This window comes from Apteryx rowi, unplaced genomic scaffold (genome assembly GCF_003343035.1).
Source record: "Apteryx rowi isolate R43461 unplaced genomic scaffold, aptRow1 scaffold_796, whole genome shotgun sequence".
Taxonomy (NCBI): Eukaryota; Metazoa; Chordata; class Aves; order Apterygiformes; family Apterygidae; genus Apteryx; species Apteryx rowi.
Genome location: NW_020451089.1, coordinates 180,061 through 201,131, shown reverse-complemented (window position 1 = coordinate 201,131; position 21,071 = coordinate 180,061). Strand labels below are relative to the sequence as shown.

The 21,071-nt window shown below is 34.5% G+C and overlaps 2 protein-coding genes across 7 annotated transcripts in view; one reads left to right on the top strand and one right to left on the bottom strand.

Moving 5' to 3' along the window:
• Window positions 1-21,071, top strand: part of MCPH1 (microcephalin 1) — a 135,906-nt gene that overhangs the window by 58,451 nt on the left and 56,384 nt on the right. The gene's annotated exons all lie outside the window — the stretch shown is intronic.
• The window catches only part of ANGPT2 (angiopoietin 2), a 51,518-nt gene that overhangs the window by 10,907 nt on the left and 19,540 nt on the right, over window positions 1-21,071 (bottom strand). For both annotated transcript variants that reach the window (XM_026088919.1, XM_026088920.1), the window contains exons 2-5: window positions 14,773-14,928; window positions 12,416-12,537; window positions 9,007-9,239; window positions 6,224-6,354 (exon numbers count right to left, since the gene is read on the bottom strand). In XM_026088919.1, coding sequence (XP_025944704.1) covers window positions 6,224-6,354; window positions 9,007-9,239; window positions 12,416-12,537; window positions 14,773-14,928 — 642 coding nt within the window. The remainder of the gene's footprint in view (window positions 1-6,223; window positions 6,355-9,006; window positions 9,240-12,415; window positions 12,538-14,772; window positions 14,929-21,071) is intronic.

The following is a 21,071-nucleotide window of genomic DNA, read 5'->3' as shown; positions in this document are numbered from 1 at the left end:
GTGTCTAGACTGTTTGTTCAGCATCAGAGAATCAAGAGATGTCCAGCTGGAGATTTTTTGGCAAGATAAAGAAGAAAATGAGTTGGATTAGGGTTTCCTGGTTAAAGTATATCATGTAAATTGAATTTAATAGAAAGCAGCAACTTTAATTTTTACTGCTGCATGCAGTTCTTACACCTCAAAACCTGCGTTTTTGTTTTTTGCTAATCTCTGTACTTGATATGACTGGTAATGATTTGGTAATAGTTTGTGTGTGTGTGTATATACATATATGTATGTATGTAAAAAACAAATAAAGAGTGGAGTTCTAAAGGTATTGTAAAAGATTTATCAATCTCTTGAAAAGCTAACTCCTGCAATGTGTAATGCTTATGTAAAATGTAATTGCTACAAGAGGCTATGAAGAAGGATACAAGGGATGGACTAAAGCACATGTTGATAATTTTATTAAGCATCTCTGCAGGTTAAAATGCTGATTTAACAGTTATCAAATATAATTGGTTATAGAGTAAGTTGTTCACTCCCAGGATCTACCCTACTGAAAGTATTTTACAATAAGCCAAATGCAGAATAAAATGTTTTCACCTTTCTCTGAAACATGTTTTAGTTACTTAGAGAGAGGTAGGATAGTAATTTAGATGGACTACTCGTTCAGTCTGATGTTGCTATTTCAAACATTAAATGATGTTTTTTTAATGCTACATAAAATTTCCATGGCCCCCAACATTTAAATTTCAATTCAGTTGGGATTATTACTTTGAAGTTATAAATACATTGAAATAGCACTATATTTAGTTCTAATGAGATTAAAATATTCTCAAAAAGTGGGATTTTCCATTATAAAAAATACTTTCCTGAACTTCTGTTAATGTCTTATAAAAAATATTCCTGTTATAGCCAATAACCATTTTGCATGTGACTGGTAAGATGACTTGCTCTAACAGATAGTATAGACTCTTTGCAATAAGTGTTTTGGTAGTGCAAATTTCTTCCCTGATGGAGAAGCAATTTAGTAGCAACTGAAATACATAATAAGAAATGTTAAAAGAAAAGACCAGAAAAATCTTGTKTAGATATTTCTTTCCAATAATGATTTTATAAAGTTTATGTAAATTTGAGAGTATAATTTTTCCATGCTAAAAAGAATTTTTAGTCATCTATAAGTGCTTCTTATAGATGCCAGTTTTTTATGGTCTTGGAAATGGAAATCCTTTTCCTTATTGAGTGGAAGGTGGGGCACAGGCAATGGGAACATACTGGTTTACATCACCTCCTTCTCCTGTCATAACACCTGTTTTAACGCATGACAGGATAGTTGTTTGAGATTTCAGTGTATGGTTTCTAACTGCCATACTTTATAGTTGCACACTAGCCCCCTTGAGTTAGATAAAAAGGAAAAATTAGTTTTACCAGCTTTAGATAACCATCATACAGTGAATTTTTTTTGCTTTCAGGCTTGACTGACAATCCAGAATCCTGTTTTGCCAGGCCTCACATATTCAGCTTTACTCATAAAGTCATTCCTTAGCTTTCCAGATCATTTCCCTAAAAATGAAATTTATCAATTTTCTGACTAATCAAGACTAAAATCTTAACCTGCTAGATGTCATATTTACTATAGAACTAGGATTTTCAAATTTACATATATGCTTTGTTTTTAATTTGGGAAAGAATAAAGTTGATGAATACTGACAGTAAAGCTGAAAAAGAGAAATTTAGTGAAATAAGTTGATTAACTGTTGTTACTTTTTCCTAAAAGTACTTAAGTGGATGATATGTATTCATAAGTATTTTTAAGGATAAAGATAGGCTGCTCAGTGGAATGAAGATTAAGGAAAAGATTTGCTTAGTTTAAAATAAACACAGTAAATTTGCTGTGTCAGTCTGCAGAGGGAAACATTTCTTAATGAAGTATGTGATAGATGAGGGGGGAGGAAGTATTTATTTAGACTCTAACTTCTTAAAAAAAAAAAATCTTCAGTAAAATGATATGCATATGAAGCTTTCTCTAACACTCATTACTGGAACAGAGCTCTTCTGATCTTTGAGCCCAGCCTAGGTTTTGTATTCAAAAGGAAGAAATGTAACATTTCATAGAACTAGTAAGGATAGTTACCAAGATTAGATAGGCAGCAGGAGTCTTCAAACAGATGCCAAAAGGAATAAAGAGATTAGCTTCTCAAATTACAACAAATTGGCAAGAGATATATTTGATTTATCTTGTGAACTCCTTCACTACTTACAGCTGTAGCACTGTGGGAGCTAAGGTCAGTTGTTTATATTTTTCACCTTCAGCTAAGGATCAGTGCTGTATTTTTGAAAATGTGGTAAGAAATGTATTCTCAGAAGTAGTAACCTTTCCCAAAGATTCTGTGTCACCTGTGAGCAGTCAGTTTGATGTCATCACTGTCTAGCAACAGTGCTCTGGCCTTCAGAACAAGTCATTTTTCTTCTTTTTAGATCTATTTTTAGATATTTAGGGTCTATGTGTTTTCAGTCTTACTAAGTGATAAGACTATGGCTGAGTTCTTGGGATGAAGATCCACTACATTTCTTATACCAAAACAAGCAGTGTTGCAACGTCTGTGCTGTCTCCATTTGCATCACTTTTGGCTATTGTCTGAATGCTCATAAGTAGCTTTTCAGTCATGATGCTCAATGACTATATTTTTCTTTCTCTGGCTCCTAGAGATGTGACTAGATGAGAATCTCAGCCTTAGTTTCATTGTTCTGGAAAGAAGTAATTGCATACATGGTTTACAAAGTAATTTAACGTAATACTAATTACCAGTTAAAAAGCCAGATGATGAGACTGTTAAAATGCACAAAATGCCCCTTCATCTAACCCATGATTGTATAGTAGAAGCAACATAAATGCCTCTTTTTAAGTTTGGGGTTGGCAACACTTTATGTATGTGTATTTTAAATCTAACCTCCATGGCATGGGCTTCTTCTGAAATGACTAACTAATTCTCTGCATGATCACTTTTCAGAAGAGTTTTACAAAACTATTCTTGTTGCTAAATTCAAACTTGCCCAACTTGTTTTTTGCAAGAAAAGTTAAAAAAAAAAAAAAAAGTTTTTTAAAAAAAAGACCTCTGCTTGGAACATTTCTACTCAAATGGGGGAGGGAGATGGGGAAGAGTTCGGCCACTACATCAGCCAGTATTTTCAGATTTGGGATAATACATTGGTAAGAGTTGTGGGTAATGGTTGAGCTGATATATTGCCATAATGTGGCATTCAGGGTCATCCAGACTCAACTGTTCTGTCTGATTAAAACCAAGAAGTTAGTTGGTTCATGTAACTGCTGTAAACATGAAGTTATTGAGTTCTCATGGGTTTGCCTCTGCTGCTTTTTCTTCTGTCAGCAGTCTTGCTGTTTTTCCTCAGTGTTTTTAAAAGGTCTTAGCTTTTGTCCTGGTGCAGAACAGGAAAGCTTGAAAATATCAATGGAATGAAATAATTTTCCTCTCAGCTGTATTATGCACTGCTTTAGTTTTGCATTATGATGGAAGACACATTAGTGAAGTTGGATTAGTTACGCAGATTTCACAGAAGTTGTTTATAAGCCTGTTGGGAGGTCAGAAGGTGTTACAAGAGGAAAAGATGAAAACATAAACAGCAGTGCAGCACTTTTGGCAAATAAAAAAGGTCATTCTGTTTCCTGGTCTGAGTAGCCATCCACATCGTAAACAGTTGATAATGGTGTAATGTGTTGATTATCCCTAAACGTTCGCTTCCCTTGACAACTCCTCTTATGCATTTGTATTTGTATAAAAATTTGCATCAGATTAAAACCTTTTAGTCTTTTTTTCACTTCATATAGTATGTAAAACTTTCACTAGTTGTCTCTTTCAGGGTCTTTTTTTTCATTCTGTCTGCAGTGAGCACAATAAAATTAATATTATTAAATAGAATAAAATTACTTCTGTTTTAACGTAGCAAATTACTCTGCTATCAGAATTTTTTTTTCTGCTAAGTGTTTTAGGCCTCTATGTTCAAATGTAAAGCATTTAATGTTTTACAGTCTAGTAAATTTGCAATTGTACTTTTGTCTTAGGGATAGAATATTTTGGTAAATAGTTTAAACACTGAGTTCAGTAGTCTGGCAGATTACTGACATTTCTGTAGAAATGTGAATTGCTATAGATTCTCAGTAGTTCAAACAAAATGTACTAATTGTCTTAAACTTTATGGCTTTGAAAATGCAGTTAAATTTTGACAGTCAGAAATTTCCATTTTGCAATATGGCATGCGCTTGTCTGCTTTTAGAAAATACTCATGCATTACCCTTCATGTGGTAATACAACACTCTCTGAATGCATCTTATGTAACTAATTTTGTTACGGAACAGATGTATTGAATAGAGACTATATTATTTCAAGGAAGAACAGCCTTTTTCTTTTTCAAGAGAAGTAGACTGCAGATATCATTAATTTCTCTAGATGTTATCAACAAAAACTGCAATTTTCATGTATTATATTTTCTAGGCTTTACCTAAACAAATTGTTTGTTTCCTTTAGTTGAGACCTTTGTAAGGGTTTTTGTAAGATCACAGTCAGGCCTGAGCTACATGGAAAAAGTCTTTAAGCAATTTACTTCATTGATGAACTTAATTTCTAATTCTTTCCTATCAAAACTTGGGAAAAAATGCTTTCTTTGTCAAAGCTTTACCAATTGCTTTTCCAAATGTGCCCTCACTTTTTTTTATTTTTGTACATTTTCTGTTATGCTTTTTGTTTGTATTTCTTGTATAATAAAATAGGGCCTTAGGAATTCCATAAATACTTTCTTTTGTAAGGAGATGTCTACAATATTAAATCCTGAAATAAAAAAGTACAAAATCGTCTCTTAGTATTTGTCTAAGAAATATATTAAGCATTTTTTGCATATATTCAAATGTCCCTCAGCCTGCTGTTTCTGAAAAGTTGGAAACAAAAATCTTTCATTTGAGCCCTGGTCTTCAGAATCCTCCCTGCAGTTTTTGGTTCTTTTTTTTCTTGTACTCCATCCGGGACTTTTTTTGCTTTCCAGATTTTGTTTCTCTTGAATTATACCATCTGAAGCTTTATCTTTCTTTTTACTCTAGTAGGTGGAGTGTCTTTGTCGGCCATCCAGTGTTTCATCCAGTGAGTGCCCTTTTTAGCTCAGGTCTCTTCTACAGGGAAATATTGTACTGATTTAACTTAAAATGACTTTGAAGTTAATTTCAATTAAACATGTAGAAAAAATAAGTTTTCATTTAAACTGATTCAGTGAAACCACTGCAAAGTCTCACCTTTTATGTAAATCAGGGCAATATTTTGTAGGAGGATCTTCTCTAGTTGTGTCCCAGTGTCAGCTGCACTAATCTAACTGCTAATCAGTTATGCAAATGCCCTTAAAACTCTTCATAACATAACAAATTGGAACCCCTACGAGAGTCCAGTCCTAGTAGATTGCTCACTTGAATCCACAAGTACTCTTCTGTGCCCCGTTTTGTGAAGGAAGTCTGTTGGGTTTTTTATTTTGTTTTGTTTTGTTTTAAACCTCCTCTTGCCACCTGGAGGGACTTGAGCATATGAAGGTACTAACAACTTTGAGCAAACAAGAGATTGCTGGCACTCCTGGTGTCCTGAAATGCTAGCTTTGACTTTCCTTAATTGACAAAGGTGGTGTGATCCTGAGTTTGTGAAGCTGCAAAGGAAGAGTTAATTCAATGTGATATCTAAAGGAAAACTGCATTTTTTTAACATCCAATGATAAACTAGCTGTCAAAGCACAGTCATGGTTATAAAACACTCAAGGCTTGTATACGTTAGTGTCTTGGGCAGGAATATCTTCAGAGACAAGGACTATTATACTTGAAGGCTTTCTTGCATTATAGGTGGTTAACGTGATCTGTGCCACAGATCATATACAGTGATTGTATTGGAGTTTGAGATTTGATACAGAGATAAAAGTATTATGTTACTTTAATTCTGTGTTGATTTTGTGGAAACAAAGAATGAAATCATGGTAAGCTGAAGTGAACAATGAAATGCTTGGCCAAGATTTCATCTGAAGGACTTTTTTCCCCTCTGAGGATTCAGATCTGTAAGTGATGAACTACCCATAAAAAACATGGTAAGTAAATATTGGGTAAAAGTTCACTATTAACTAGGCTTTAAAATAGCATATTTACTAGATCAAATAATTTTCTTAACATGTATGCATAGGCAGCATTTTATAGGCATCGTACCTTCTTTTCTTCTGCGGTGTTAGGGACTGTTAAGGTGTAGATTCCACTTGTTGTGAGGCCAGATTTAAATGCTTCAGCACAATCTTTGAAACTGATTTGCTCCTCTTTAGCTATGAAGTTGTTTTTAGCTGCTAAAAATAAAAAGAAATTGAAGGCATTTAACAGGAGATGAATAAAAGTTACGAAGGAGTAATTAATGACAGTGAAAAATATGCCTGGTCCTGGAAGAAATGGCAGATTAAGGCTTTAATTATGTGTTACTTTATATATTTGAAAGGGTTGTTCTGGTACAAGCATGACTGCTTGATAGGTTCAAAAGAGATGATACCTATTAATAWGTTGAGTAAGAAAACTTAAGATATATCTCATTCAGTTAAGCAGGTTCTGCTTCCGTTGCCTTTTCTGGTCTCTGCATGCATTACAACCTCATGATTAACTACTATTACAAACATATCTATAGAAACTGATTATATTAATAATGACCTTTGGCTGGAATTCTGTAAAGTGGTGAAATCTAATAAAAGAGTTGTGAAATCTTTTATAACACAGCTGACTGGAGTAATTGTTCTCAAAAAGTTTTAGCTAGGTTTTCCCCTCTATACTGAGCAGCAGTATCAGCAGGGTACTTGTGGTTGCTCGTGGTAGTTCAGCACACCCCCATAAGGAATCATCTTTTCTGAAATTCATTTGTATAAAAAAAAAATACATTTTAATATGTCTGAGGCACCTTGTTTTACAGAACAATCTAAGGCTCATCTTCTTGTTCAGTTCTTTATTTACTATGAAGGTTGGAATTTCCTGGTATTTAGCCTGCTGACTGATATTTTATACTCAACCCTTTTGTGGTTAGTTCTGTGTATTTTCCTTTTTTAATTTAATCTGAGGAACACAGCCAATCACTACAAAATTTTAGGTGCTTTATAAATATATGCTTATTATTGTTGCTTAATATTGTATTCTCTTCAGCTTGCTTATTCATTATTTACCCGTTTACATGCTTTTCCTCAAATATAAAAATAACACATTCAGTGTTAATTGATTTTCCACACTCTATTGTTTGTATACTGTCTTAAAAGCTTTCCCTGCTAATTTTGTCTTTTTGGCAAACATTCATTATTTTTTCCACTCTAGGTTTAATGGTGTTGTAGCGAACATGACTTTGACTTGTTTACTTATTTGTGCACTAGCATAACAGATAACATCAGCAGGAACATGTACAGCCTTGGTAATGGTGTTTAAGGGGATACTGCCAGATATTAAGCTAAACTTGGTACTTTAGTTACAAGTTACAACTTTAAACTTTGTTTAAAAAGACCTAGAAGATCCTATTATTTAGGGCACTATAGATAGTGCATGTTAAACACTTTTCCATATTTGTGATCCAACTGTACTGTAGATAGTGCTTGATAATTTCAAAATGGAGCCAACTCTAAAACAGCTATAGGAGTCTTGTTTGATTATTCAGGCTGAATGAAATAGAGAGAGTAGAAATAGTATATAAAATGAAAAAATGCTTTTCTTGATCAAAATAATCATTTAGGGAAATGTTAAAGAACCTTTTGGTGGAATAAATAATGTAGGTTCCTGTTTTTATAGTAAAAAAACATTTTCAACATTCTAAATGTACATTTATAATTCACTGGACACTGTCTTCTGGGCTGCAACTTCTAGGACAGGAAAATTTGTATTCCCAAACTATTTACTGAAATTTAAATGTGTAAGCATGTTTTGGTCCTACATGTATTCTTAAAGTATGAAACTGAGCCCATCTATGCTCTTTTCGGTTGCAATGAAAGCTATTTTAAATTCTTCCTAGTAGTTCATTTTAAATCCTTTTTAGGTATCCTATATGCTCTGTGTCTTTCCAGCCCTGAGAGCTTCAAAGGCCAACGTTCTAGATTCTTTACTCTTTTATAGAGAGTATCTGTAACTTCTAAATTTGTTAATGTTCCATATGAGACATGAAGTTCAAGATAATAAATTAGCTCACTTGTTTAATTCATGTGCAGCCATAATCTTCAGCTTATGGTTTGTGTGGTCTTTTATGAAGCATGTGAATCTGTATAAATACGGAAGCTATGGTTGGTGGCTATGATTTGTTGCAGGGCTGTCAGGCATATTAGGGATGATGTAATATATAAAATTTGCTCAGATGAGTGATTTTTAGAATGAATAGGGAAGCTTCAGTGAAAGAGTGGAGGACTTCTGGGAGTACCTGCTGCCCCAGGCTGGTGCTGTCTGTGGTCTGGATGCTAAGATCTGGGCCAGCACCGATTCCTTTGCTCTTAATGGCCACTATTAGTTGTCTTTCTTTGATCAACTCTATGTATATACAGCAATGCAAGGTGGCAGAGGCTCATTACGATGCAGGCTCCTGCAGTAATATTTGTGAGCCAGGAAGAAAAACTATAGGCCTACATCATGCAGTCTAACCTGGATGTATGGTTAAGGCAATGTATTACAGTATTGCCAGATGAATGAATGCCATGTGAGATAAATGATATTTGGCACCTCTGTGGTTTGTTGGACTACTGGAGAACTGGGCAGGCAAACCAACATAGAGCACAGAAGATGAGCAAAATGTTGAAAACCAATCATGTGAGCTTCTCCTCGACCCCCCTGGAAAAATAAGTCTGTTAACTCTGTCATAGAATTTAGGGTAAAAACATTAATTTTTGAGGAGCTGAAATGTGGGGAAACTGGTTGTAAAACATTATAGGTAAGAGTGTACACAAATTAATGAATGTTACTCCAATGATGTAGGCATATCTGCTTTTACTTACAGTTTGGTGTAGATATCATAGTAAGCAAGTTATGAACAGTCTCCATCAGATCATGTTGCTGTTTTTGCAGAACTGAGTTGTTTACTGTAGCTGTAACTAACTGTTTTTCTAGTTCTTCTATAATAGAATTCTGTCTGGATACTAATACTTGAAGCTGATCTTTTTCATCTTTTATTGACTTCAGCTGAAGTGTGTGCTTGTCTTCCATCTCGAGAACTCTTTTTTCTAGAAAGCTGAATGAAAGATTACAATTAGGTTCTCAAGAAACAATTTTGAGCTGATATAAAGAATATTAAACCTGTTGCAGAAGTTATTTCCTTCTTTATAAGAACACAGTTCTATTTTTTGATGCTATGCATGCAGTAGAAAGCTGAATGAAAGCTGATGTTTGATATATACATCTTTATTATATAACAAATTAGTATTTAAATAAGCAACATTTTCTATTATAGTCTGTATCTCACACTTATAAAATGTAGCAGTTGGGTGTTTGATAATTCACTGTGATGAAAGAAAAGATATAGTTTGTCTTTTTAGTCCTGGGAAAAGGATAGTAGCACTAGCAGTACAGGGATAACCGGTATAAAATGGATTTAGACCCAAAGTAACTATTACTTATGACTATGAATCATCTTGAATACCTTTTTCCCAGAGGTTTGACATAACAGTGAAGGATTTCATGTTTTGCCCTACTGAAAGATGAAACTCATTTAAAAATGAACCTATTAACTTTTCAATTGTCCTGCATTATAATATGTCCTTAACAAAAATAAATGTTAGACTTCAGACAGGGAAATGTACAAATAGTTACTCTATGATGTGTTACCCGTCTTGAGTTCTGGAGCTGGCCCGAGTAGGTGGCTGGTTGGAGGATGATTTAATTGGTAATTGTTCTGAACCAGACTCGAGAAAGCTAATGGTAAAAAATGCACAATCGGAAAGGAGAAGCTGGCCTAAAATTCTTGACTGTATTATTGGGAAAAAAAATTCTGAACCTTATGTTTCAAGCAGATGAACTCAATGTTAGATAATCTTTTTTTGGGTAAGAAATAACGCTTCTGTATTTACATGGGTTTTATAGGGGTAGTCTAAGGTCTGTTGAGTTCAACACAAAAGCAGTGATGTTCTAAAATTCAGTATTTACTTTGCCTTCCTTTGGTTAAGGATGCTTGTTTTATTAAACTGGTAGAGAAAACCTTTAGGGAGCATATATAAATACAGTAGAGTAGTGAACACATGTCAAAACATRTCTCAAGCTTTTTTAAGCTAATGTTTTTTACAATAAAAAGCACTTTGCACATATGGTTCTCATTGAGAAACATGGCTTTGAAGGAGAAAACACACTGCTATTGCTGCTTTGAGATTTCTCTGTAAACTGTTTATTGCCAAAAGTAAAATAAGACCCCAGTGATATGAAGCTGGAGCTAGCTGAAAAAAAAGCATGCACCTTTGGACAGTGGCTGAGTACAGCAATGAATAGGAGTAATAGTTGGATATCAGTCTGAATTTCAAAAGATAGAATGGCTAGGAACCTGCAACATGGTAGTCTGACTTTTCTTATAAGGTTAAAAAAAAATGTGGCAATGATATGATTGTGTATTAGGATAGCTGTGTACTAAATGAAAATAGAATTTTAATTAGAGATATGTTTGCACYGGCTGGGTTTGAATCCTGTTACATAATTGATAATTTCATCTAGATAAGTCTAAAGAAGACTATAAATTGGCTACAATTGAAATATTGAGAAGTATTTCAATTTTTAACCTGAAGTTCCACATATAAAGCAGGACTTTAGATAGTAAAGAACCATATATAACCAGAACATGTCTAGTTATGGCTTTACTAGGAATAAACAACTGCTGCAGCTATATCTCACTGAAAGTCTATGGAATTTATGTTTCTGATCACTTGAATTGGGATAGGGGTCTGACTCATTTAAGCACTTCAAGAAGGTTATCTTGCACAATAAAGTAAGTAGTCAGTGCTCCCAGCAATCACCATTTTGCACTTGAAATGATCACATGGATGCTGCTTAGTGGATGCTCCACAGAGTTGCAATTGCCTATCTGATGTAAAATAAGAAGAGACCTGCATGTTTCTTCTGGCCATAAATAATATATGACCTTCGTAATGAGTATAGCTGGGCAGGGGGGAGGTAAGGGAGGTTCTGTGCAAGGCCTAGTAGTAAGATAAGTCTGAGGCTTTTTTTAGTTTGTCATATCTGACAAAGGTATCTTCTTGTCCTTTTGCATTTATGAATAATAAACTGAATAAACCTGCAGCCTCTTTCCCTGAAAGAAGTCCATTAATGATGTGTGACTACTGTAAACCAGAAAGCAATGAATCATGCAAACAAATGTGTTTGTTTGGATTCATAAAAATTACTGTCCTGACACAATGATTGTTTTATTTTCACTCAAATATATTATTATTACTGCAATGTATCAACATACATACATGCTCTAATTCAAGTGACATATAGAATGGCAAGGAAGACTGGCAACACATGGCACATCTTTAGAGTGTATTTCTCTGTTAATAAAGTATCAGGGCTGCTGTGGTGGGTTCTCATCACCTCTCTGTCTTCACAGCAGAGGTGTTTGAGGCCAGGAAGCAAACTGGTTCAGGGACTTGATCTGCTTGAAAATGGATCTATTTACCTTAGTGTGGACTCTCGTCTGATGGCACTAAAGCCAAGTACAAGAAAGAAGACTACTAGTCCTGATTTTTAGGTCAGCTTAAGTTGTCACAGTGTTATATTTTCAATTCTAAAGACAGACCATAAGCTCTGGTACATTTATCACCTCATTAACTGTACTATTCGTTCTCTTTGTAGAATATAACCAAAAATTTTCTGTTCAAGAGATCTTTGTGTAAGCATAGAATTCTAATTGAAACAGGCGCGTTTACTAAAGTCTATCTAACTAACATAACAGAAAGCTAATACTGTTGTATAAAAGGGTAGTATAAAAATAAGAATTTACTATAATGTTTATAACTGAGGAATGAGAATTCACAAACAGAATCAGCATTCACACATCCTTGAATGTTCTGATGTTATTGGAATTTCTAAAAATATTTTGAAAAATGTTAGTAACAATTTCAGTTTAAACAATTAAACTGCAGTGAGGATAATAAACCAATATACTTTAATGACAAGTATCAACAGTGATGTTTTTTATATTTTAGATAGTAAATGTGGGGGCCTTTTTGGTGCTACTCTGACATTTTAGCTGTCAGTTCTTTCTGTATTTATAAACAAGTTTGGCTATTTCTTCACTGAGGAAAGATTTTTGAAACTGCTGCAATTGGAGAAGCATTATTTTCCTACTTGAACACTTTTGTTTCCAAAACCATTAGAAGGGCACTTTAGAGAATAATATTTTGCTGGGTTGGTAGGCAAGCTTACCTGTTTTTTTCTTGTAGTTTAGTTATCTCGTTCGTCTGATCTGAAATCTGTCTTTCTAATTTGTTTGTTGAAAGAGAATGCTCCAAAAGCTGAAGTTCAAGTCTGGTTGTCTGGTTTAGTACCTAAGTAAAAATTTTTTAAAAGTCTTTGAAAACCAAGATACAACTTTTTAACAAATTGCAATTTCATTATACTAAGTCATACAAATCTATATCTACAACTATAATTTGAACGCTATTTGTCTGAACAGTTAATATGGGCACAAATGCCCACAGAATTAGAATGAAGAAGGCACAGAGTGGCAATTGTGTGGTTCTGTTGACACTTATTATTGGGAATATTTCAGTAACATGTTACATTTCTGATAAATGGCTGAGAGTTACTCTGTCCCTTAATTTTCTTGTCATACCTTCCCCCCTGCTTTGATATCCTTTTTTCATTACTAGAACTATCATGTTTATTATACAGAGAGTAATTTAAATTGATATGTTTTCTCAGTCTGGTGTAGAAAGACACTCAATCTGGTGTCAGTCTGCTTTGTATATCTTTCATTAGTTGACATCTTGGCCCAGTCCTCTGAAATCACTAGATATTTCCATTTTAATTACATAAGTGCCAGAATTTGACACACTGTGCCTAGAAATAAGTATTTTGCTTAATCTTAAATTGTATTTTAAAGTGTTATCCTGTGACCACATTTTTGTCTGACATTTCTTGTGTTTCACATCTCTCTCTCTATACGTATATATCTCAATATATGTACTCTCTATATATTGTTTACTGCTTAAATTTATTTGCATCTTTAAATGAAGAAATGCTTGTGTTAGGAAACATGAAAGATACTTTTTGCTTTGTATTGTATTGCATTACTTTGAGCCCTGTTTTCTAGCAATATTTATCATTGTTTTAGAACAGCTTTTTTTAATTCATCAGAATTTGGCTTTCATTGGAAGGAATAATTGATTACTGAAGTTCTTCATGTTAAACAGTCGTTCAGGACGTGATTTCACACTTAAGTGTAATTGAAAATTGTTGCCAAAAGTAAGTGTCCTTGAGAGAGTAGTTTTTTGCTTAATTTCCTTATGCTGTTAATTAGGCCCTTAACTCAGTCACCAGTAATTGCAAGCAGAGAAGAAAAGCTACAGTGATGATATTCTTCCTCTAAGCTGAAAATAATTGAGTAATTTCCATAAAGGCATTACTGTGAATGAGTAAATATATTCTCTCAACGTGTAAAATTCTGGGCTCCATTAGAAAGTTAAGTTCTGCACACCTCTGAACTATGAGCTATCAGTGTATCAAAGAATGCCAAAGGCTTGTTTTAGGTTAAAAAATATTGGAATTCATTGGATGAATTCTACGATAGTACAATACCTAGCAAGGATTTCAGGTTTTGTGTGTTACTCAGATTATATAAAACTAGGTGCTATATACTATATTCAGTATTTGTTCAAGAATTATGTATTGTAATTTTCCTTCCATGTTAAGAAAACTACAAGCACACAGCATTCTACATTAATTGGCTTTGTCCTTATGTTAAAAAGCAGAATATATTTAAAAAGTTGCATTCTGTTTCAGATGATGTTTGTCTTATTATAGTTAATGTTTTTCAGTTAAAGCAATAATTATGTCTTTTAATATTTTGTTTGAAATCATTCAGAGAACAGCATGTTTACTAGGCAAGTTTACTTCAGTGTGAGTTTACTTTTCTAGTAGCCTCCTTCTAATTCTTTTTTTTCTTGCATGATTCATCTTTTTATTTATCCCTCTTTTAAGTAATAATAATACAGTGCATTGTCCTGGAGATTTGTTATCCCACTTATAGTATCTCTGAAAATGTTACATAAAAAGAGGCATTTTCATTAATAAGAAATTAAAAAATGGAAAAAATTAAATATAAAAAACCTTTTGGCAAATAATAAATGGAACAAAGAGTGTTTGAATGAACATAATATCCTCATTTTAGATAAGATCTGGTAACTGAGGGATGAATAATCAACAATAGAGAGAACAAACAGGGGTTGTGTAAAAGCATACTATTACCCAATTAATGCTTGGATATACACTAGTATTTTTAAGTATGTTATCTTTAAGGAAGAAAGTAACAGTTGTTTTCCTAGATGTACTTAAATCCTCCTGACCATAATGGGAGTCTTTCAAGTGGCAGTGAGCTTGGGATGGGGCTGTACATTACAAAATATTAATGTTTTCTTCAGTAGGGGAGAGCTGTTGATTATAGTGGTTGACTTCTAATTGTTGAATATTTAGAGCACTGCTTTTGTAACACTAAGCTGTGTTAAATGTAGTTACAGGCTTTGGGAAGCAGAAGCATTTTTAGATTGAAATTCATTACTTACTTGTGCTTCAACATCTGTTAATTTGCGGGTCTGTTCAGCTGTTTGATTTAATAAGTTTGTGCCTATTTCAATCATTACTGCAGTCTGGTTCTGCACTGCAGTTTGCTGGATCTCTACCATTTCTTTCTTCATACTGTCTTGGATGTAATTCTCAAGCTACATGGGAAAGGAAAGAGAGAAGATAGTTGCATTCTTTAAATGTTGGAAGGGGGGAGTTTGTACAGTAAGTCTGCTGGCTGACTTGCTAAACAAATTCGTTCTTTGTTCTTGTCTGTTATCCATTTATGTGGGGTTTTTCAATGTTGCTACCAGAAATTAACCTCTGTCAGTGGCTACCAGTTTTTTCAACTCTGTAATGTATAGATTTGTGTTAGGTAGATAGAAGATGTAGCGGCGAGAATGCCTGCAGGCCCTCGAAGCCTGTTCTGTGTTCCTGCTCCCACCGTTGTTACCACCAGAGGAGCTTCACCAGCTCTGGCAGYGGTGAGAATGTTTTAGAAGACAAAAGCTTAAGAGTTTAGTCATCTTCCTGTATCTAGACTTTAAATATTTTGAAAAGCATTTTTTATCACATGACTAGAAGTCACAGAAGAGGTCAGATGTAATGTAACACTGTTATGTGCATATTTTTATCAGAGACACTTTCAAATAAATATATGAAACAGTAGAGAAACCTATAAATTCTTTACATACTTAATATTTAGGAATGCAAAAACTGTTTTTAATACATGATTCCATAGCTATTTCTATGGCTAAACTAATAAGGCTTTTTTGTAGTCATTTTATAGCAGAGTACATTTCTTTCAAGGAACTGACGAGTGGAAGGAGAAAATTCAGTTAATTTTTCATGCAGTCTTTTTTCATGTGTTTGAATTATCCAAAAACAATCTGATTTTTCTCCACGCTTCTTTTAAAATCATGTTCTGAATAACTTCTGCAAATATTTCATAGTTCTTTCATGAGTCTTCTGCTTATGTTGAAACTCTCTGTTAAAAAGCCAGGCCACATGATTTCTCCTCCCCCCCCCCCCCCCCAACAGTGACAAGGGGAAACTCCTAGAAACAGATTTCTGGTTCAGAAATCAGTGATTTCACATTTCTGCTGGTATATAACGTTCAAATTTTACTTACTGATTTCAGTGAAATTATATATATACTCAGTTACTTAAGTGTACTACTAAATTGTATCTTAAAATGATAATCATTCACAGGAAAAAGAACTTGATATTTTGTGAGCAAATAATTGATGCATTTCTAAGAATTTTCCCTTCTTTAATTCTAAAAGTCTGTTCCAAAATAAGCCATGGACGTGAATTAGGATTTTTTGATGAGTTCAGTTTAAGTCAGGCTACAGTAATATGAAATTGACACTTCTTGACCATGTCTGTCTAGTTAGCTTTTCAGAATTATAGGTTAAGCTTTAAAATTAAAACTGCTGCACTTCTAAGGAATCAGTGAGGTTACTTCAAAATCCAGGGAATGTTTTTAAAAAATATTCTGGGAAGTCGGAACCTACATGCATGTGCCTGTAACTGAAGTCAAAGCTATCTTCAAAAAAAAAAAAAAAAAAAACAAGTTTCGAGTTTGAGCCACAAGGTTAAAATGAGTCATTTTAACAGTCTACTGGATTGGGATTGAGAGCTGTGGAAAACACAAACTATCTTTTCAAAATGTGGGAACTGTTAAAAAAAAAAAAAATTACTGACAAGACATGGAATCTGTGTTTAAAAAAAGTTTTTTTTAAAAAAAGATCATAAGTCAGCATTTCCAAATTTCTGGAGCTTAAGCAAGCAGAGGCATTTCAAAACAATAATAAAAAAAACCCTGTTTGCTGAAGGGTCACATTTTTGCTGAGGCTTTGGTGCTTTTGGGGGAGGCAGTCAATCTAATAAAGCTAGAGGACACAATATAGCAAAAACAAATCTTTGTCTGTGTTAGTGTTAGCCATAGTCTCTTAATATATGGTTGGATAATTGATTTGTCTTTCTAGCCTCTTGGTACAAATTTTGCTGTCTGCGCGATATGTTGTTAGGGTTCTTTGGCAGAGACAGGGAGGATTGGGGGGAAGACTTAAAACAAAGACTCATTTTCAGCTTCTGCCTGTCTGCTTCTCTACGCTCCCCAAAATTCAAAAGCTTGGTAATTACCTGTTCATTCTTTATGGACTAAATACTGCTTTCCTAGATCATTTCTTGAAGTAATATAAGTACTAGATCTCTTTGTGAACTTTTTTGATATAGCAGTATTGATTATTAGGAGTTTTTTTCCTTTACATTTTCATGCAGCTAGAAATTGTTTTGACCTTAGATGCTATTGTACCAGCAAAAATAAGTGTTCTGGATACTCAGAATTTATGGTGTTTGTCCTTCAGGAAAGCCATATAAGCAAAATCACTCTAATGTTGTTCTATTAGCAGATTTTCAGTTCCTCTGTCCTTGTCTGCACTAAAAAGCTGCTAAAAACACTTGGTCTGCCTATTTCTTCATATATACCATCAGGTATTTAAAAACTTTTACAGACAGTATCTTTCTAAAACAGAGAATTTGCAAACTTATTACTGCTGGGAGGCTATCAAACATGGATCAATAGCAGCAGTATATTCAGAAAGTGTTTGGTAACTGGTTCCTAACTTTTTTCATGTACATAAATAGTCTCTGCAGATTTTCATACCGTGCGACTAATGATTAGTGAGTCTCCGGCAAGGTGAGGTTCGAGAAGTGCACTGAACAGAGTGCAAAATCAGATTCTCGGAGCAAGAATCCAACCTGGTCTCTGCCTAGGAACTGTAATGCAATAGATGCCTGCCAGTTACTACTTTCAGGAGTTTTACTAAGGCAGCCATCATGTTGCCATAGCTAAGGTGGAATGAGTCTTGCAGTCATTTGGGATTCAAGAGAGCCATAACTATTTTTGAGCTTGTTGCCAACCTATGAAGAGGATACTAGCTAATAACTATTAGCTAGGATCATTAAGCACAAATTGTAAAACTTCAGCAATTCCTAATCTAAAGAAAATGATAAAAACAGGATAATATATATATATWTTTTTTGAGTTAATTTGATAATGCTGTCTTGATATGGATGATGGCTTGCAAGGAGGTGAGCCTTAAAGATTGTTATATGGCTTATGTTCCATAGCAATAAGGAAAAAGAGGTTTATATTTGAACACTCTATTAAACCACTGCTCAGATATGGCCATTTCACTTCTGAACAGCTAACAATCAATTGCCAGTTCTATCAGCTTGGAATGTTTCCACCTTAAATATCGCCTGGATGTGATCCTGTGCAACGTGCTCTAGGTGACCCTGCTTGAGCAGGGGGGTTGGACTAGGTGATCTCCAGAGGTCCCTTCCAAACTCAACCATTCTGTGATTCTGTGATTACTTCAGTGAGCACTAGAATTTTTTGGGGGGAGGGGGCTTCACAGTTATTTTTAAGAAGTGACAAATGAAGAAAATAGGGGGAATTAGGAAGTTAAAACTTCTTGTAAAACTAGAAGTATATTCTTAGTTTCAGTTAAGCATTATTTCTTTTTGTCCAGTGTGACCAGAATTTCAAAGTAGGATCTGTTTGTTCATTCTATTCTCTCCATGCAGCTGGTGAACTGCAATGCACAACAGAGATTTCAGATCTGGCACAAGTTTTAACCCACGTACATTATACTGCTGAAGAAGGGTGGGTACTTCTCAGATGTACATCAAGGATTAGCATTTTTGAAGTATCTTTCAGGCAGTACTACATGTTCTTTACATACTAACCTTTTTAGAATACTAAAAGCGGGCATACAATCAAATGGTTTTGGCATGATAATTTGATGTGGGCATCAAGAGGTTGGGTCTAGACTCTTTTCAGTGGTGCCCAGTGACAGGACGTGAGGCAACAGGCACAAACTGAAACACAGGAAGTTCCATCTGAATATGAGGAAAAAACTTCTTCACTGTGAGGGTGACAGAGCACTGGCACAGGTTGCCCAGAGAGGTGGTGGAGTCTCCTTCTCTGGAGATATTCAAAACCCACCTGGAGGCAACCCTGTACAATGTGCTCTAGGTGACCCCACTTGAGCAGGGCGGTTGGACTAGATGATCTCCAGAGGCCCCTTCCAACCTCAACCATTCTGTGATTCTGTGATCTTCAATTTCCATCATAATATGACAACTAAAGTACTTTCCTGTTCACAGGATCATGCCTTTAATGTTTCCTGTTGCTCTTGGATATTCCTCATTTTAAAAAACTTTCTCACCAGAGACAAATCTAGTTTGATCAACCATTTTAGTATTTTTAAAAACTTTGGAAACATCTTTCAGGTCAGTTTCTCCTTTTCTGTTAAAATAAGATCAGTGGATTTTGATTGATAGGTTGTAATTGTTATAGAYCAACTATAGACCTATAGGCCAGCTTTGGGCCTTGAGGTATTAGATTATGAGAAGTTGGATTATAGTGATAAATTAATTTAAAAAGCAGTACAATATGATATTTAGTGCAACATAGTCCAAGGAGATGTACAAAAATTCTGAGGCACTTATAAAAATATGTAATTTTTCACTGAAGTTAGATCCTGCTCCATGAAGACTGAGAACAACAATTAATGTGTATCCCCCCCTGAAAAGGTTGGACATCTGGGGATTAAAGAATTTCTGATTCCAAATTAACTTTAGCAATCGAAGTTGGGGATCTGGACATCATTATGGACAGCCTGGAAAAGACCTTTGCTCAAAATGTGCCTCTGTTAAAAGAAAATGAAGGGAGATCTCTAGAATGCATTTACTTTGCTTCAGTACCACACTAACGTATTATATAGATCGAGGATGTGGCCTCACCTGGCACTTCSTATGCATATAGATCAGCCACATTTAGAAAGAACATTGGGAAAACAAGGGACATTTAGAGAAAAGCAGTGAGATATCTCAGATATCAGAGAGCTAGCATATGAGAAAACACTGAAAATATTGTGTGGGTTTTTTTTATTTGGGAGAAGGCTTGCAATAAAAATTTAGGAGGCAATAGTTTTAAAAAATATATTGATCAAGAGCTTTGATTCTTTCCATTTCATTACAAAGAAGAAATTGCTTCATAAAATAATTGTGGATATTAGACCTTGTGCTTCAAGGCTGGCTCCTTGTTTACTAGAGATGAGAATGAGAATCTGAGCAGCCATATCTGCAAATAGGATTACAGAATTGCATTACTTTGAAAATGTTATCACTTAGTTATTTCAAAATCGAATACTAGAAAATGAGTTAATTCTGGGCTTAAAGGTAAGGTAAACATTTTAACGTATGTTTAGACAATTGCACGGTTAAAACACAGCTCTCAGGTTGTTCTGATTACAGTAAGCAAAACCTGTGATTACAATCTGAGGCATCTGGTGTTTCTGGTTACCAGATTTTTACACCCCTTGTCACTGTGCTTGCAACCTTAGAAAGCAGTTGTTTTGGGTATTGTAGATCTACATTACAACTTATCTTATTTGAATATCTTTAAGTATAGGCCTATCTCTGAATATCTTAGCTCTGCAATATCTGCTTTTTTCATATATTATCTTATTCATGTGATATATCCTAAATCATTGGAATATTTTTTTGACCTCTAGCTTAACAGATTGTCTTCAAATCTGTTTTTCATCTTAAAAGTATTAAGCAAGCAACTTAGAGAATATAGTATTTTTACTTATTTGAAAGTATGAAATATGACCATCAAAACAGATTTATTTTAACATTCTTAGCCAATTTCATGATCTGGCTTATTTATTCTATTTTGGAGCAACATGAAGCAGCAAAATAATACTGACCACATAACTGGCTTTGGAGCTTCTTTTTTTTTCTTTCTCTAAGAATCATACAAAGCATAAAACTTCTGTGCTTTCTTTCATATTCACTAATCCTCTTCTACTTTTGTCTGTTCTCTGCATGTGTACATCGTAAAATCTCTTTTTATGAATTGACCAAATATATGCACTCACCTCTCTTTGCTTATATTTCCCTTCCTCCCATTGCACAATCCAAAATTGTCAAAAATTGAACTTTTTACAACTATGTTTCATAATTTTTTTTTTAGTGGCAGGTGCCTACTTCCTTCTTCAAAGATAAAGGAAAGAAATACTTTCATCCAAAATGCCCATCATGTCCTCCTGATCTTAGCGAGGGCAGAACGTATCCCCATAGCATACTTTCAGGCAGTGAGGCCCTTGTGTTTCTCTGAGAGGGGAAAGGAAGAACTTTTTTGTTGCTGCAGCCTCGGGTTAAGGTAGCCGTGGCTCAGTGTCACCGGCACCCTAGAGGATTAGCAGCAATTCTGAAAGAA